This window comes from Lissotriton helveticus, chromosome 8 (genome assembly GCF_964261635.1).
Source record: "Lissotriton helveticus chromosome 8, aLisHel1.1, whole genome shotgun sequence".
Lineage (NCBI taxonomy): Eukaryota > Metazoa > Chordata > Amphibia > Caudata > Salamandridae > Lissotriton > Lissotriton helveticus.
In genome coordinates, this window is record NC_136069.1 from 1727601480 (window position 1) to 1727620566 (window position 19087).

Here is a 19087-nt window from a genome sequence, read left to right on the forward strand (position 1 = left end):
CCAACCTTGCCGTTCTTAAACAGGTCTCCCAGTGTGGAGACGCCCAGTTGATTAAGGGCTTGTGTAACCCCTTTCTCACGTAGCGGCGCCAGCCATACGGCCCACTCCACAGGGACAAGGGGGGAGTACAGCAGCACACAGTCCTGCGCCTTCACCAGTGCATTCCAAGCGTGGTTTGTCATCGTTATGGAGTCCAGGAAGCCCACACGGCGAGTGGCCGGCTCGAACACTGTGGCCGGGGGAGGGAGAGGGTCTGTAAACAGACGCTCCATAATCACGTGCGGGATATTCCGATCCCCGTGGATCCATCTGTGTAGGTGTGTTGCTTGTGCTACACGGTAGTATCTCTCAAAGTCCGGGGCGCCTAAGCCCCACTGTTCATACGGAAGCGTAAGAGTCTGCCATGGAACTCGGGGCTGTTTGCCACTCCAGGCTAATTTTACTAGCGTCTGAGTTAACGTGGCGAAGAAGGCCTTGGACAGGACCACCGGAATGTTAGTGAAAAGAAACAGAAACCTGGGAAGCACTATCATTTTCATTTGGGCGATTCGCCCCATCAGGGAAAGCGGGAGATTGCACCATCTGTCCACATCCTCGACTAGCCTATTGTAGGCAGTCCCGTAATTCTTCCGCACTAGTATGTCCGGGTCGGGATGTAGTTGTATCCCTAAGTATCTGATCGAGTCACTTCTTCATTGGGTTCTCCTCCCACTCTGGCAGTGAAGACAGCTTTGCAGAGACGCTGTCTTTGATCGGCCAGCCCCACATCTTGAAAAATGGGGCCAAATTCTTCTTAACCTGATTGGAGAACTTTTCTGCCCACAAGTTCATCTTGGAGGGGTTTTCATCTTTGATGTCAGTCATTGTCTGGTAGTCGGAGAAGAGCTGGATGAAGGGAGCCCACCCATAGGCCTCCTGCAGCTGGGAGACAAGAGACAGTACTTTTAAAGCACACAAAGACAGAATATTAACTATATGAAGCGGTCAGTGAGAGCTAAGTAGTCCTCAGATCATGACTCAACAGTGTTTGGGGCATTTATAGAGTACAAACCTAGCTACAGAGCAACAGAGCGCTCCAGAGGTTTGAAATTGGAAATACATTAAAAGAAAAAATTGAAAATTACAGAGTAGAGAAAGGGGACTTCTAGGTGGGTGTATTTGCAGAAGTGGCCCTACAGCTGGGAAATCTGAAGCTGGGAGACAAAAGATAGTATTTGTTTTTTCAACACACAAAAGCAAAACAATGACTATAGCAAGGGGAGAGTGAGAATCCGGCAGTCCTTAGATCATGACTCAACAGGGTTGTATGCACACTGGGTATTTCAAAATCACAATCCTAAATTTAAAGCAACGGGGAGCTACAGATGCTAGCAGATTTGATAGGTATGAAGAGATATGTATGTAGAAAGAGAGAAGACCAAAAAAGACAAAGGGCACTCTCAAATAACACAGGGAAGAGAAAGGGGACCTCCCGTGAGGCTATTTGCCAAGGTGGCCCTACAGCTGGGAAGGTTGACCTAGCCTTAAGGTGCTGCTGGATGAGAATACTCTTCAGTTCCTTCTGGAAGTAAAAGAGGGTGTGAGATACATCTGGGAAGAAGGGAGCCCCAGACCTTCCGTTTGGAGCAGGAGAAGGTCTTTCTTCTTGCCTGTCATTTCCTGCACATTGCATGTATAGTGTCAGAGAGATCCCCTGACATAGACTAAAGACATGGATGAAAGTCTCTAACTCTCAGCTCCTCCAAACATAGCTCAAAGATGACACAGGTGGATGCACGATCACCACTTCCAAAACCTCGCTGGAGATGGACCCGGGTTCACAGCTGACTGGACATTGATGTGAAGATAGAACACACCATAAGAGGCATCAGCAGCTTTCACACCATTAAGTATTTTGATGCTACTCTTCATTTATGACCAAGAAACTGGACGGCACAAGGGATGCAAGGGCTTCCAAAGAGTCACTGAGTCTCAGAGTCTTAATATGGCTAGGGGTTGTGGTGATTGAATGTCTTAACCAACTAGTGTTTTTCTCAAAGGCCAATGTGAAAGGAGTATGTGGTCCACTTCTAGTCGCTCATCAGTGGCGCACTCCACTCTACTGCCACCCACAGAGACTGCGGCTGCTTCAGGGTGTAGTTCTAAGGAGGATGCCCAATGCAAGGCCATCGCCCATTCTGCTGATCCGCAGATACAGTGGATTGTGGGCGGCACAGTGAGCGGCAAAGACTGGGCAGGACCCAAACAGTACAAGTCCTTGAGAGGGCCCAGGCCAGTTGTGGGAAGAAGGTTACCCCTGGGCGAAGGTGTTTTGGTCATACTGGCCTGTGTTGTCAGTGTGATTAACTGAGGACCCCTTTCAACCACATAGACCTAATCTGCAGCCATCACTTGGGTACAGACCTCAGCATTAGTAATAACTATACCTAGGACCCAACTCAAGGTATCCCCTACACACCATCGCAACAAGAGTTCCCTGGTTGTGAAGAATCACGCATGAAGGTCAATAAATAATAGACTAAAAAAACAATGAGCCAAAGAGAAAGAAATATCAAAAAGTTAATATTTCAAATTCAATCTTGGTATCAACAACATTGAATGCAGGACTGATGGTGCAGCACACAGTGGAAGGTGAGAGACAGACATATTTGGAAGACAAACAAGATCATACAGGGTGGGCCAGAAACCTAAATTGGTACAGAGAACAATGTCTGTGGAACCACCAGCCATTCACCAGCCAAACAATACTCGCTGAGGTGCTGACTGATGCTCAGCCTTTAAAGGCGAAGCAAGAAGTGAAGCTGGAGAGAACAGCATTGACCACATCCAGACTGGCAATAACTAGAGCTTGACCCATGGCGGGGCTATCAGAATTAGACAGGAGAGCTTGACCCTTCCTATATAAAGCATGAACTTAGTTATTTGTTTCATGAAGGTCTATCTTCTCATGGATTGCCTGCAGAACCGGCGGTATTACTTGTTGAGTGCCCACCCTACTTCTTCCATGAGTCATTGTCCATGATTGACTATTGTTGGGAACTAAAGGTAGATTTTAGGTTTCTTTAAGTTGCAAGACAAGGTAGGTTCTACACAATTTGGTTCACTGCTGTCCAAAGCAAGGCTCCCACAGCATAAACTGACTGTCCACTGTGACTTTTCAATAAAATCTGAAACAATCTGGTTGTTTGAGTTTTAATATATTTCTATAGACCTGTAGCACCATCAGGACTCTGATAAAGTTCAATGCACTGAGAACAATGCAGCGGCAGAAGCAGCATGAGAGGAAAGCTGGTGTTTCTGCTTTGGTTTTACTGCTCTGCAGCGGCCAATGTGACCCATAATTCCTACATCCAGACGAAGGTACGTCTGCCATGGAAGGGATCTCCAAGTCAGAAGATGTCTGTGTTTGATCAAACCAGGCAGAGATATTTCTCCTAGATACAGTGCAAATGTGCTTTAGTCAAGCTGTGATATTGTCACAGTGTCTACCCACTCATATAAAGGTGAATAATATCAACAAAGGGTTGATGGATATTGAAAAGTCCACTGGTCCAGCAGTCACCTGTTTATATTTAATAGAAGAGGAGACAGAGAGCAGCCCTGTGGAATCCCACACATTGATGCCTTTCGCGGTAGACGAGGAGGAGATGGCACTTGACCTGAAAGAATGTCACCAGTGAAATCTTGTTCCAGAGCCAGAGATCCCTGCCCAGTTCAAATAGAATTCAGATTTCTTTGTGGTCTGCAACACAGGAGAACAACAGATCTTTACTAATGTCAGCAATTCCACTTTCCATCCCTTTTCCTGGTCTCAGCCCAGATTTTCTGTCCTGCTGAGTTGACTTGACAACATTCTGTCCGATTTCCTTCTTGCCAACAACATTCTGGATGACTCTCAACACGGGTTTAGAGCCGGTCACAGCACCGAGACAGCCTTGCTCAGTGTTTCAGAGGACCTCCGTACCATTCTTGACACCGCAGGAACGGCAGCACTGGTCCTGCTGGACCTCACTGCTGCCTTCGATACGGTGTCACACGAGGTCCTCTTGTCGAGACTGGAGGAAGTTGGAGTCACAGGGACTGCCTTGGGATGGATTAGAGACTTCCTGTCTAACAGGTCGTTTAGAGTCTCTACCCCCCTTATATCTCTAAGGAGCACAGCATTGGACAGGGAGCAATGTTTATGTCCGCCCTCTGGCAGAGGTGGCTAGAAGAAACGGACTGGCATTGGTATCCTATGCAGACGATACCCAGTTGGTGGTGGCTCTTAATGACAACAGTGGTCTGGAGGCTCACCACTTTAAACAGACACTCACTGACATCTGACAACTGGATGACGGCGAACTTCCTCCAACTAAATGCCAGGAAGACAGAGATACTGCTCTTGGGGAAAAACATCTCGTCCTGGGGTGACAACTGGTGGCCTGATGTTCTAGGGCAACCTCCCAAGCCTAAGGAATGTGTGAAAAATTTGGGAGTCTGGGTGGACTCTGCTTTAAAGTTCACCCACCACACTAAAAAGGTGGCTGCCATGTGCTTTGGCATCCTACGTAACATCAGATCTATTTTGAAGTTCTTCGACTGCCGCACTCGCCAGCTAATTGTCCAGGCGACCATCCTTTCTAGGCTGGACTATGCCAGCTCTCTCTTACTGGGGGCAAACCTGCCTGAAATAACCAGACTACAGAGAGTCCAGAATGCGGCAGCCAGGGCTCTGGTAGGTCTCCCTCGCCATTCCTCGGTATCCGGAGTCTTGAAAAAACTGCACTGGCTCCCAGTGGGCAAAAGGATCCAGTTCAAGGCATTGTGTTTAGCCCTTAAAATCCTTAAAACCGCCTCTCCCCCTATGTTGCGCCCCCTCCTGTCAAAGTACACTCCTAGGAGACCGCTCCGCTCAGAGGGACAGCATCTAGCGATCATACCCCGCACCAGACTTGCCAGAGTAGGCGGCCGTTCTTTCAGTTTTCTGGCTGCCAAGTTATGGAATAGCCTGCCTGAAGCTATCCGTGGCATACAGGACCTGCTAGCCTTTAGAAAGGCTGTCAAAACCCATCTTTTCCAATAATTCTTCTTTTCTCTGCGCCTCTAACTCTCTGCATTTTGTCTGCTCACAGCGCCGGGATGCCCCTTGGCTGGGGCAGCCGTGCGCTATACAAATTACCATAACATTAACATTAACATTAACTTGGACTCTTTGATCTCTTGTTGTTGTCAAGCAACCTCTCCTTCCTGATCATGTATTAAAAGGAGAGGTTAAAGGTGACTTTATAAATCACTAGATCCCATTGGTTGTTAATGTTTTCTTCAATTATTATAGCGTGTTAGAGCAGAGGTACCATTGGTACCATATATTGCTGTAGTGAAGCCTACGTGGTGCTTCCTGTCTCAGGTAGGTTGTCAGAAGCCATCCTTCATTGTTTTGTCCCTGCAGGTCCTGACTAGAACTCTAGGGTTTCAGTTTGTTGACTGCTTCACTCACTTGTCCAGGGCTTAAAACTGCAACAAGGCAGAATATTTGAAGAATCTGCCCAAGTGTAAGTTGATAACTCCACATTTACTGAAATCCCTGCTTTATCTCCAGGGTCCAGTTCTCAAAAGAAGGTCATCAAGTTTTCACAACACTAATCTGAGACAACTCGGGTGTCTTTGGCCATCTCTGGCTTCATGACTTCTAAGAAAAACTGGAATAATTCCCTTGTTGTCTTTGACACCTGTTCGATCTGAGGCAATTGGAGGGGAGTGTAGTGCTAAGGACGGTTGGTCTTATGTGTGCAGGGATCGCTGCTGAGATGAGCTTGTTTTTTTTTTTAAGAACCTTTATTTGTTACCTCAAGGAAATACACGTATGGGCCTACAACCACCCCGGCCGGCCGCTAGTCAAGTTGTAAGTACAGCAAAGCAACATAGGAGAATACAGCAACCCGAAAATCAGGGTCTAACAATAGTCCAGGATATAACTTGTATTCAAGCGTACAATACAAAATTCAGGATTCGAGAAGGTTCATTTTACAATAAAGAAAAATGCAGAATCAGTGTCACACGATCATACAAGGTCCTACAATAGCTAGCATAAAGCAGGAAATCCGCAAATAGTGCAAATACGTGCGAAGTATTGGGGGTAGGGCAGACAAGTCAGGATAAATGTAAATAACAAACACGTTACGCCATAAGTATGCGCCCCACCCCTCAAAACGAAACATACTGTAGGAAACATGAGAAACGGCGACACCAAAAGGAAAGACAGACAAAGGGCCATAGAAACAAAGAAAGGACAAATTAACAAACCCCGTCCCCCTACCCCCCACCCCGCATCCCTGCAGAAGGCCACGGCCTATCCCCCCCCAGCAGCATGCCTGTCGCCCTAAATAGAGACCCGAAATATAGAAGAAGAGAAGAAAAAGAAAAAGAGGAGAAAAAAGAGGAGAAATGTGGGGAAGAGCCATCGATCTGGCCACCCGGCCCCCCCCACCACCACCCCGCACAGTAAACATTCTAAAAGCAAGATCAGGATTGCAATGGAAAACAATAATCTCCGATAACACAATCAATAACATTCCCGCTGAGTGTCCCCCAAATCACCGGCAGCCAACAACAAGTTCCATCATGTCCTAGACGGTTTCACCCCTGGCCTTTTCTATCAGTAGTACCAACATACATCCACTTATCAATCGACACACAGAGCAGCGTGGAGGGTCCAAGAAGTCCTGCCGGACCGAGCAGTGTTATTACTCCATGGGACCTCAGCCCCCAAAACCCAGTCGAATATGAATAGCGGAAATCCAACTGTGTCTGCAGCAATCCCGAAAACACCTTCCAGTTCAAACACAGTCTCGCCAGCCAGGGAAAGAAAGTCACACCATCCAACAAGCCCTGAAACGCCGCCGGGGCATCCCAAACCATAAAATGACGTTGTTTACCCAGCCGCCGAGCAGACAAGGGCCCCGACGAGGCACCCGCATGTACAACAGATCTGTCCGAAGCGATCTCATGAGCCGGATATTCCGGCGTCTCCACGAACCGAGGTGAAGCTGGAAAACCCATCACTGACGCAGAGGCAGGCACATCGGCGCTTCCTTGAGATCGAACTATGTCCGTGTGGAACGGCGGTACAACAATGGCGGCCATCCTTCTTCCCAGATCTCGGGCGTCCCGGAGAAGGGTCATGTGCAGGGTTGTTAGCGCCGCCAATATATCTCTGGACGTGGGCATCATCTCGTGTCGCCAGACCTCAGGACTCTCTCTCACAGCGGTTTCTCTGTCTGGATGTGGTCTGCGCAAGAGGGTGCCATCCGCCATCTTAGCTGATCCGGCCTCGCCCTTCTCCATCTCACCTTGGGACCGGCCCCACACCGGGGCGCAACAGGATTCACCACGGGGACCCCAAAGGTCAGGGTAGGCTTCTCAACGAAGGGTCACCAAAGGGCTAAACAAAATCTCCGCCGCTCCCCGTGAGCCGCCCGTCAAGTCCGGGAAAAGTCAGTAATCATGCCCGGACACAACACTGGAAAGGGGGCCAGGTATCGCGCACTCCCCTCGACCCTGCTTTACCGCACACCTCACAAGGTACTCCGCTAGACGCATTGGGTCAGCACTGTCGCCAGCGGCCCATCGGACCATCGGTGCCCTCCTGCCGACTCCCACCTCCACCAGTGGCCGCTGTTGTCACAGTCGCGGCCGGCTGTTCGCCTCACTCGACACCCCGGTCCCAGCTACGTGAAGGCCGCAAAACAGTCGGGGACATTTCCACGGGTCTGCCGCACGTAGAAGCCTCAGAAGCATACGGTAAGTTAAAGTTATCCTTCGTCTACTTAAATATGTCGTTGCGACTCAGGATATTCGCCAGGATGTATGTGCGGGGTGAGAAGGCTCACGGAGCCGAGCGTCTAAGCAGCCATCTCGGTCGCCAGCTAGGCTCCTCCCCTGAGTTGAGTTTGTTGAGCGGAAGTGAACTGTGAGTGAGGCCTTAGGAGAGGATTGTCATGGACACCAAAGATTACCAAGAGGGTTATTCTGAGATCACTCCATTGTTGCTGCTTCTCAGCAGACTGCAGAAACCATAGGATTTCACCCATTTCCCCTCAAGGCTCACCTGCAGATACGTCTCCAGAGCGGCCCATAAAGTCCAGTCCTGCAGCTTGGCTCCTTTCTCGAGGTAGTTCGTGATGTGCTTCTCTCTGCACTCTGGGTGAAGGTCTCCATGAGCTCTGCTCCTTGGGATTCCCAGCACCTTCTCGCTCACGTAGACTGACCAAAGGTTGCAGGTGGCCTCCGTGGTGTTCGGACTGATGTTCCAGCCCCAGCACTGCTGATTGTGCCCCAACTCGTGGATGGGACCCCAGATCCCTCCACTAATCAAATCAAAGTTAGTCAACTCTTTAGCGGAGTCTGTGTGGGCCATGATGGGATAGCCAGCATGCATCCAGCCTGAAAGGAGAAGAAAACAGATGACAACTAATGCATCCCACAGAAGAACCATCAAACACTGCACATGAACAACAGCTGTGTACACTCAGACAACAGTCTGGGTTGCTGTCTCTCTTTCTGAGACTCTTTTGAAAGTCAGAGTCAGTAGGTGTCATAAGTGGGAGATGATATCTGTGGTACCCACACATCACTTCCTCCTGTTCCAACACTCAAAAACATCACTGGTTCCACGGGGCTCATAAGAATTATCTCTTTAAACTAGTTTGATGAAAACACACTAGACAGGGGAGTCTGTGCTTATAAAAAACAAATTGACTTCATTCTTCCCTTCCGTTTTACTGATCATTAAAAAGTTACAGGGACTGTTGGCGGCTGTTGAATGACAGAGACCAAAGTATTAATTAGAAGTGGAAGTAGCTGCATGTGGATGCAGGGGGTGAACCCCTCACCTGGTCGGCTGGGAACAAAAAGACAGGTCGGTGTCTTGGATTCAGAAGGTTATCCTAGCCCCTGATAACACCCAAATCCTCTGAATGAATGACCGGCACAGGGTACGGCGTAGTACTCTGGCCTGTTGGCACATCATGATCTGTCTTAATAGGCGACTACGAAGAGTCTGGGGTAAAGGCCATGTCCAGTGTAAGATGTCCCAAATGCAGTCCCCCCTCTGGTATATTAGCAGTACCGGAAGTGGGTGGCAACACATCTGTACCAGAGGGAAGAGAAACATGAACCATGTGTCAAACTTGTTATGATGAGGCGAGTAATATAAAGCAAGATGTTGAGGTTCAAGGCCCACTCAGAGCATTCATGCAGCAGTCTAGGGTTGCATATGCACTTGTAAAGTGAAACTCATGCAATTTCACTCATCCTACCCAAACACATTAGGTGTGGATAAGTAGAAGGAAGTTATCTCCTGCCCCCCAACCCCCAGTCTTGTCTTCAGTCAGGCTACTTGAGGAACGTGCTCTAGTAATATCCTGCGTAGACTAATTAATATTCCTACCTAAGTGAGCAAACACAAGGAGATGATGGACGGGGCGCTGACACTTTTCACACACTCACCCCCAGTCACAGATCTGGTTTGAACCCATCATCGTTCTTTAGCTCACTTCACCACCCCAGTTCAAACCCAGCCATATTCAAATCTGTCTTGACCCTGTGCCTCAAGGGAACAGTCCAGCCCAAACTGCCAAGCAATATCTTCCCTGAACCGGAAACACGCATCCTGGAAAAGGTTTCAGGATAGCACCCTTCATCAGCCAGGCTAGCTTGAATCCTGTGGGAAAGTGAGTAAGGGACCCTTGTCTGGGCATACCCTGCCAACTTAGGGTGAACAAAGCAAACACAAGGAGATGATGGACGGAGTGCTGAAACGTTTTAGGCACTCAACCCCTGGTCACAGATCTGGATTGAATCCATCACCGTTCTTTAGCTCACTTCACCACTCCAGTTCAGACCCAGCCATATGAAAATCAGTAATCACAAAGAACTGAGAGGCAACCAGACCAGCATACACTGAAATGACGGAAAAATTGCCAGGCATAGACAGAAGAAACGAGAGATTATCTTTGATTATTTGATCCTTTATTTCATATTCATTGGAGTACTTGAATACAGCCAACTCGTTTCACCCATATCTGGGCTTCTTCAGGGCTGCAATGTATACAAATATGGCCTACATTAATCCATTCATTATTGCAAGTCATGACCACAATTTAAAATGTTTACATTCAAATTCAGCCTACAAAAGGAAGGATCTATCACTTATTCCAACCCATTCCATCCATCAAACACAGGGAAGTTAATCTTGATTAGCATCCAAGAAGACGAGCTCCTCAGTTTCTTGGCTATTCCCAGTGCAATATCTTTTTATGAAACAATCGACAACTCGGATGGAGTCACATATCAAGCCCCACAGATGCTACTCAAAATTATTTGTTGCTCTGTAAAGAAGTTCAGGTTCTCTTGGCAAGGGAGCCATAGAGAGGGAGCCTTTATCAGAAGTATGTCACAGTTGTTATTTCCACTACTTTATGGTGTGAAAGAAGGAAAGAGGACGTTGTCCTATTCTGAACCTGCACCTTCTTAGCCTCTTCCTGAAAAAAGAGTGGTTCAAGATGCTCAGGCTCATCCAAGTTTTGTCTGCCCTAGACCTGTAGGACTGGATGGTATCGATTGACTTACAAGATATATATTTCAACATTCCCGTCCTGCCGGCGCACAGATGCTACTCACGGGTCACAGTGGCCAGCAGCACTCTCAGTTCGCTGTCCTATCTTTCAGCCTTACCAGCAACCCTTCTGCATTCACAAAGATGATGCCAGTGGTCACAGCTCGTCTGTGGAGGTTGGTGATTTCAGTCTTCCACTACCTCGATGACTGGCTGTCGAAGGCGGGCTCTCACCAGGATCTTGCCAGTCACCTTCAGACTACTGCAGACCTCCTGCACTCGCTGGGGTTCACTATGAACATGCTTAGGTCACACCTGACTCCCGCTCAGATGCCCACTTTCATCTGAGCTGTTCTGAAAATAGTGCAGGTTTGGGCTTATCCTCCTGAGCATCGAGTCCGGAATTTTCAGGCTATGATTCTGATGCTTCAGCCTCTATCCTGGATTTAGGTGAGTCTGGCCTCTAGACTGCTGGGCTTCATAGTTTCCAGCATTCTGCTGGTGACAACATACCTGCTGGTGTATGCGGATTCTGCAGTGGGACCTGAAGTTCCAGTGGGCTCAGCATCAGGGGAATCTTTCTGACATGGCTTAGATCTCGAAAGGAACTGCAAAATACCTGCAGTGATGGTGAACAAACTGTGTCAGTGGCCCACCCCTCTCCCTTCCCCAAACACATCTAATGGTAGTACAGATGCATCATTCTTGGGCTGGGTAAGCCATCTTGGAGAGGTAGAGATCAGGAAGCTCTGGTCTCTGGTGGAGTCTAGGTTCCAAATCAGCCTGTATGAACTTTGGGCAAATCTCTTGGTATTAAAAGCCTTTCTTCCTTTGATCAAGGGAAGGCTGGTGCATGTCTTCATGGACAACCCCACCACCATTTGGTACTGCACCAAATGGGGTGGGGTGAGGAAATGGACCTTGGGTCAAGAGGCCCGAGCCTCTGGAATTGGCTGGAATGTCAGGAAATTTCCCTGGTCGGTTCAGCATCTGGTCGTATCTCTGTACGCCAGTGCGTACAAACTCAGCTGAAGATGCCAAGTGGATTACAAATGGTGTCTTCATCCATTCCAGAGGTGATGAAAGGTCTCTTTCAGAAATGTGGAGAGCCTTGGTTAAATCTGTTTGCCACTAGGGGATAGGCGAAGAATTCCTCTCCGCCGGTAGAGTTGCAGAGTTTTACCAACCTCGCGCTCCGTGCGGAGTTCATCAAAACTCTGTGAAGCGATACAGAGTGTACTTTTTTCCCTTGCACAGCTCACCAATTGTAATTTGTGAGCACTCACGAGACAAAATGATGTTGGACCTCCTCTCGGAGAGATTTCTCAATGCGGGCAGTTGCGGCTGGTTGAGAGGACTCGCTTTGAGAAATCTGCCTCAAGGAGTGCTCTCACCTTATCGGCTCGCATTGAGGAACCTGCCACTCAAGTAGAATGTCTACTTGAGCGGCAGAAAGCAGCAGCACCCTTCAGTGTGATGTGGAGTGCCTTTTGTGCTGATTTTGAGTGCAGGACAAACTCTCGGCACTTAAAATCAGTGCAAGCAGCACAACTTAACATACTACGCCGCTGGCGGAACTCTACGGAGTACGGAGTGTTTTTCTGTCACTTTGCGGAGTTCCATGGGGTAAAACTCTGCAAAATCCACCCAGGCCTATCTGCCACAGCTAAGAATACGCAATGTCAGCAGGTTTGTGTGCTGGAGTTTCCAAAACGGTTCTCATTCTGAGACGCTTTTTGTCTCGAATGGAGCTCCGGCCTAATGTATGCCTTTCCACCAATACCCGTCTTGCCCCGAGTTCTCAAGAAAAACAGGAATGAACAGGCCAACATCATTCTTGTGGCTCCTGATTGGACATGAGTCTGGCATCCTGAGCTGTTAAATATTACCAGTGGTCCTCCAGTCAGGTTGCCTCTTCTGGAGGATCTTCTGTTGCAGCAAGAGGGCAGGGACCCGCACCAAGTCTGCTTCCTCTCCCACTACATGTGTGGAGATTGAGTGGCAAACAGTTGACAGCTTTCAACCTTCCGTCTGAAGTCTGTGATGTGTTTTGGGTAGTCAGGCCTCCCTCCACCAAACCCGCATATGCCTGCCATTTGTATAAGTTTGTGTCATGGTGTGCTTACCTCACAGTTGACCTCTTTCTGCACCTTTATCCAATGTCCTATTGTTTGCCCTATCTTTGGCTCGGTAGTGCTCTGCTTTTGGCATTGTCAAAGGGTATCTTTCAGCACTCTCTGCATTCCTGCAGTTGCCAAAACAACCTTCTCTTTTCAAATCTCCTGTTGTAGCCAGGTTCTTTAAAAGTCTGTAGCACATGTTTCCCCCACACGCCATTTATCCTGCCTCCATGGGACCACAAACTTGTTCTCACTTTCTTGATGTGTGCGCCTTCTAATCTTTGCACAATTGCCATCTTCTAATGCTCACCATTAGGACTGCCCTTATATCGGCCATCCTCCCAGCGAAAAGGGATTGAAACGTCGACTTCATATAGTGCTTTCACAACCTAGCCATTGTGTTTTATTCTAGTTGTGCCTAGCGCTGTCTGGCAAATACTTTAAGTGAACATTGATCCAAAAGTGGCCAGCACTGCTCTTTCTTTGCCTGTGAAATCCTTTTTCTTATATGTTGTTTGTCCTTCTTGAGTAAGGTACAGGACTGTGCCTAAAACCCATTTATACAAGTGTTTTTCATCGTGTTTAAATAAATACCCTGTCCGGCTGGACAGAGGACAAATATAGTTTCCTAACATGGCCTATATTTCATTTACACTCCTGATTTTGATAAGCTAAGGACCCTTGTCTTCTAAAGCATAATTCCCCACGGTCCTCAGCCAACTGTTTGGGTTCCCTTGTTATATTAAGAAGCCCCTTCAGTTTTTGGCACACCAGATGAGCATCACAGGAGCACCACTGTTACAGTGCCTTAGTCTAAAACAGCTCCAGGCTGCATGAGACCCCAGCCGGGCGGCACAGAAGTCAATGGCAGAGTTAGGGCCCTGTGGACACTGAAGCGAGCATGGGAAATGGACCCGAGCTTGGTAGTAAAACAAAGCCATCATCAGGAGGCGGAGGGTCTCTTTCTCACCTGTGCCTTGGTGCCACCGCACCTGCTGTACCCCTGACAGCAGCAGCACTAGCCCCCTGGCTTCCAGCATGCCACGTCGTGCCCTTGCTATCCAGCCGAGTTGCGGTGTTAGCAGCACAGGCCCAGCCAAGCGGCCTCTATTTAACTGCCTCTATTTAAAAAGATGTCTTAAATTTTCAGTGATATGACCACCGAAAGCCCTGATTTTATATTAAAAACAGAGGTTTGGACTATACCATTTCCCACTGAAAGGCAATATTTCTCTCCATGTGTTCACATACCTGGCATTTCACGCAGTTTGGTGCTCACTTTCCCTCCAAGTTAAAGAACAGTAGACGTTTCAGCGCCCAGGCTAATGTGCTTCATAGCCAAATACATATAAGGTCCCAAAGGCGAGAGCGATTGCATTGCAAATGCTTGTTAAAGTAAGCGAATGGGACGTATATGCAGTATACACTGCAGCATTGAAAACAATAAGAATAGGACACTGTGACTTAAAGGGCGCCTTAACCTCCAGTGTCCCATCATGCCCTGTAGGTGGCACTTTACTCGGTTCTTTTTGCTGACAGGATCCTGCAGCACATAACTTCATTTTAAGGTTTTTCATCTCTGTTGTGTTAAAAAGTGATTCACTTGACATCCTTTAGGGCACAGAGTATTTTTAGATATTTTTCTGGCAAGAACTATATTTGATTTCTACAAAATGACAACTCTTTTGTGAAATTCCGAGAATGTGGAAGAAAACTGGCAAAAACAGACCCGACAGGATCAGTATCTTATCTTTGCCCAACTTTCATGACCCCAAGATGGGCTGCCTTTGCAAGACTCTTTCCAGGCATACTTTGAGAGAGAAGATTCTCCTCCATGGCCAACTGGAGAGACTTCTGAAGGTTGAGGAGAGGCTGTTCCCTCTACCGGGGCCTCTATGTCCTGCTCTGAGGACTCACACAAGGGGAGATCCAAAAGGAGAAGATCAGGCAAAAAACTGCTCCATTTTGACCGAGGATCACAGGCTTGAAACCTGAAGTCCAACACAGAATTCTGAACCTGCCGTTCTGAGGTAACACATTGTTCGGCTGTCTCGAGTGAAAACTGAGCTCAACACTCTGACAGCTGTCGTATTAGAGAAAAAGCGGGCCTATATAAGACATTCCTATAATCCCTATAACAGCTGGTAATTCCAACAGAAGGCTCAAACCCCTCATTGCCTTCAAGGGCAACAACAACATCAATCATCTCAACAGTACAGAGACATCAGCGACAGCGCTGTCAATCAAGAGGCAAATGGGATCAGCAATCATCTGTCCAAGCCTCCAAAACAAACAATGGAAACAATGAGTCCTCTCTTCCCCCTCTTCTATAGGAGAAGTATAACCTCGTATCTGCAAGAATAGCAAATATTAAACACTCACAAATGAGTTCTGAATAATGTAGAACATGTATACTCCAGCAGATTAAAGTGTCTTACACCATCTATTCCCCGGAAGAAAACATTTATCATCCATCTGGAAAAATGCAGCAAAAACTCTACATCCTCTTGCGGAAACACCCTGTCGAAAAGCCCCCTCTCACCTGAGAGGTTTGGGAATGTATTCTCATTATTCCTAGTGAGAAATAAAGGGCCAAAAAGGAGCACAGACCCATTTTAGACTCCAAAAAGCAAGCAAGCTGATTTGCAAAGCAACATTCAGAATATTGGCTCTTCATCAAACCTACCCTCAACTTCATCAGGGGGACTGGCTCTGTTCAATAGATCTACAAGATACCAATGTTCACATCCCATTGGCCAAGAAGCATCAAACCTTCCTGAGGGTCACTGTAGAAAGGGGCCATTATCAATACGCGGACCTCCCTTTCGGTCTCAACTCTTCACCAAGGACTTTCTTTGTATGGCGGTTGTGGCAGCTTGCTTCAGGAGAATTAAACTTTTCATCCATTCCTACCTAGATGATTGGCTCATCAAGGCATTGTTGTACAATCAAGCAAGTCAACATTATCACCTAGCTGTCATGACTCTCAATCTGTTGGGGCTGCATTTGATTCATGAAAATAAACTCTCAAATCTAGTTCAATCCCTTCACAATCTGGGTGCAGCCCTAGACACAGACGATTATCTGTCCTTCAGGAATAATGCAATCTGAAGTCAGTGGTTCAAGGAACAGCAGGACAAGTCTCCTTTCTCCTTAGATCGATGGCATCATGATTTTCTCAGGTACCGAATGCATGACTATAGATGCAGCTTCTTAACCGATGTCTAGAAGTTCAGTGGGATTAACTCTCAGAAAGATCAGAAGACAGAATCATGCCAAACACTCATGAAAAACAATCACTCAGGTGGTGTTGATTCCGCTCAGAAAATCCACTAAAGTGATGAATTTCTATCAAGATGTACCGACCAAAAGCATGGCGACAGATGCCTCCTTAACAGGGTAGGGTGCTCACATGGACTATCTACAGATACAAGGAATGTGGTCTCAGAAGGAACAGTCTAACCACGTCAGTCTGCTTGAGCTGAATGTTGTACATCAGGCCATGAAGGCTTTTCTCTCGTCATTCAGAACACAATCTCTCCTTGTTCATGGACAGTACAACAATCATACATTATCTGAACAAGCAGGGAGGGACGAGATCCAACCTCTGTCCTTGGACGCACCAACACCTGGAAATGGCTAATAGCCAGGATTCTCAAGAATACATTGATCCATCTGCTGGGAATCCTGAACGCTCAAGCAGACACTCTCAATATAAACTTTCAAGAAAATCAGAAATGGTTATTAAACAACTCTGTCCTTCAGGAGATCTTTTCAGACTCGAGTTTCCCCTAAATAGATCTTTTCACAGACGGAGAAAACAAAAAATGCCTAAGCTTAGCCTCGAGATTTTACCAACCAGGCACACTGGGGAAGGCCCTATTGAGATCGGTTGTTCAGGCAAATTTCTTTACGCCTTTCCTCCAATTCCTCTATTGCCAACAGTGAAAACCAGAATGATTCTCATTGCTCCAGAGTGGCCCAGACAGTGGTGGTCCATGGATCTCCTTCACCTTTCAGAGTGTCCACACGGGAACCTACAATTCACTCCAACATTGTTCAAGCCAGATTCAACACCCCAAACTTCAATTGTTGAGCTTGGCTCCTGAACTCATAAAATATAGTTACCTGAACCTCTCTCAGGAATGCATGGAAGTGTTGAGAGAAGCCAAGCATTCTTTTACTAAAACTTCACATTTGTTCAAATAGAAGAGGTTCTGTATCTGGTGCTCTCAGAGCAATTTCAATCCTCTCGCTTGTCAAGAAGAGGCGGTTCTTCCATACCTCTGCAGTAAATATATCCTACTCTCAGGATACCTTCTCATCCATGGGCGTTAAATATTGTCCTTTCCCGCCTTGTGGGTCCTCCTTTGGAACCACTTAATAAGACTCTCTCCAACAGCTTTCCAGGAAGGGTTCCTACTCGGTCGCCATAATATCTGCTTGTAGAGTTAGTGAGTTGCAGGGCCTATGTTCCCATGAACCTTACACAATGTTTTATAGTAACAGGGTAGTGATGAGAACCCATCCTAAATTTCGCCCTAATTAGTCTCGGATTTTCATGTCAATCAGACTATTTCATTTATTTTGTAATGCAGCCTGTTTCCCTCAAAGAAAACTGGACCACATTTAAAAATAAGCTTTTTTTTTTTTTTAACAGGAGGCTGTGGTCCTCTTAAATAATCTTTTGTTATTCACAAAAGGGAAGACATCCCATTGGGACCTTTCCCGTTTGCGAATGCATTTCCACTACATTTCTGTAGTCGGTAAAGTATTATTGGGTTTGCGACCTGAATTCGGCCATAAAACCCCTTGCAAATACCGAATTGGTTTGCATTCACAATCCCAAATCCTGATTCAGCAATGTGTTACCGAACCACAGTTTGGGTTTGATACATACCAAAATGCCTGCTTGCATTTGCAAACGACCTGAGTTCGCGAATCGAGCGCTTGAGAACAAAAAAAAGGTTGATACATCTGGCCAATGGTCTCTTGGGAGCTTTTTGTGACATAACTTGCCTCCCTATCTGTATCCATAACATAACATGTATTTGTGAAGCACACATTCCCTCAAAGGCATCTTGGAGATGAATACCAGATGTTTTTTGTTACCCATCTCAATGGTACTCATTTTAATGCCCTCAGATGAATGAATGGCTGGATGGCCCCGCCAGGATTTAAACCTGTGACCATGAGGTCGAACACAGGCCCCTGCAGTGGGTGTGTTAACCCACTGAGTCACCAGACCCGGCCACCTTAGAGTCTTGACAGTCATTTGTGGGGCAGTCAATTCCTATCTTATAATGGAACATATATTATATTTTCGGAGATGTTACAGAGAGTGGTGGGTGTGTAGGGTGCGAGAATCAGGAGCTATGGGGAGAGGTGTAAGACGTGACATAGAATAGAAGAGGCTGGAAAACAAGGATGGAAATTCAGTTTGTGGAACTTGAAGAGTAGATGACCTATATGCAACCAACAGCCTTCCATAGTGGATCCTGTATCCCAAGTTATTTACTGAGTTGGAACCCTAAGCTATTGTATTTTTATAGAACAGAATACCCCAGTATGATAATATCTCACCCCCTAGTATGACAAGGGTCGGCTTCCCCCATCAAGGTTTGAACGGGACGTCACATTTAATTATGAACCCCTGGCTGCTCTGCCTCACAGTGGGACACTGAAGTCCTAGAAGAAGTATGAAGCAGTAATACAGTAGGGGGCATATATACAAGGAAGTGACGGAGTGCGGCTTTAGCCTTTAGCCTTCTAGCCATCACTTCTGAAATTCAGGCCTGCACTGTATTTACAACAATACAGATCACCGTGCGTTTCACTATATGCTGGCACTAAATGTAGCCACCTAGCACCAGCCCAGGCAACATTGCAACATAGTGCAAGGGTTCCCCTACCTTGAGGGGAGTGATTGTTAGGATGTTTTGTAAATTTTATGTGTGCTGCCGAATGCAACCGTCATTTGTTTTTAATGATTGTTTGTGTGCAGGAATGGGCACCTTCCTGCCCATTAACAATCAATGGAGTTCTGCACAAGGCATCACACACGGACACAGCAAAAACGAGGAGAAATAAAGCACTTCTCCTTGTTTCCCCAGGGTAAGACCTGGTTTTCTCTGGTCTTAATTCTGACGCTGACCCATATTTACGCCACCCTTATCAATAGGGGCAGCGTCAAAATCAATGGGTGTGGCGGTGGAACGCCCACCACAGCACCCATTGTCCGCCTCTTTCCCGCTAAGTATAGCTTGAAGAGGGGCCTTATTTACAAGGCAGCGTTAAGCCACGTTAAGTGAAAAGTGACGTTCTGGTGGTGTTAGGGGCTTGTAAATAAGCCCCGAGAGCTGTGTGCAAG

At 47.0% G+C, this 19087-nt stretch overlaps 1 protein-coding gene across 1 annotated transcript in view; it reads right to left on the reverse strand.

Moving 5' to 3' along the window:
* Positions 1-648: 648 nt before the first annotated feature.
* LOC144773663 (TRPM8 channel-associated factor homolog) overlaps positions 649-19087 on the reverse strand; it is a 93934-nt gene continuing 75495 nt past the window's right edge. The window contains exons 7-8 of the mRNA XM_078658811.1: positions 8090-8424; positions 649-921 (exon numbers count right to left, since the gene is read on the reverse strand). Coding sequence (XP_078514937.1) covers positions 685-921; positions 8090-8424 — 572 coding nt within the window. The 3' untranslated portion in view covers positions 649-684. The remainder of the gene's footprint in view (positions 922-8089; positions 8425-19087) is intronic.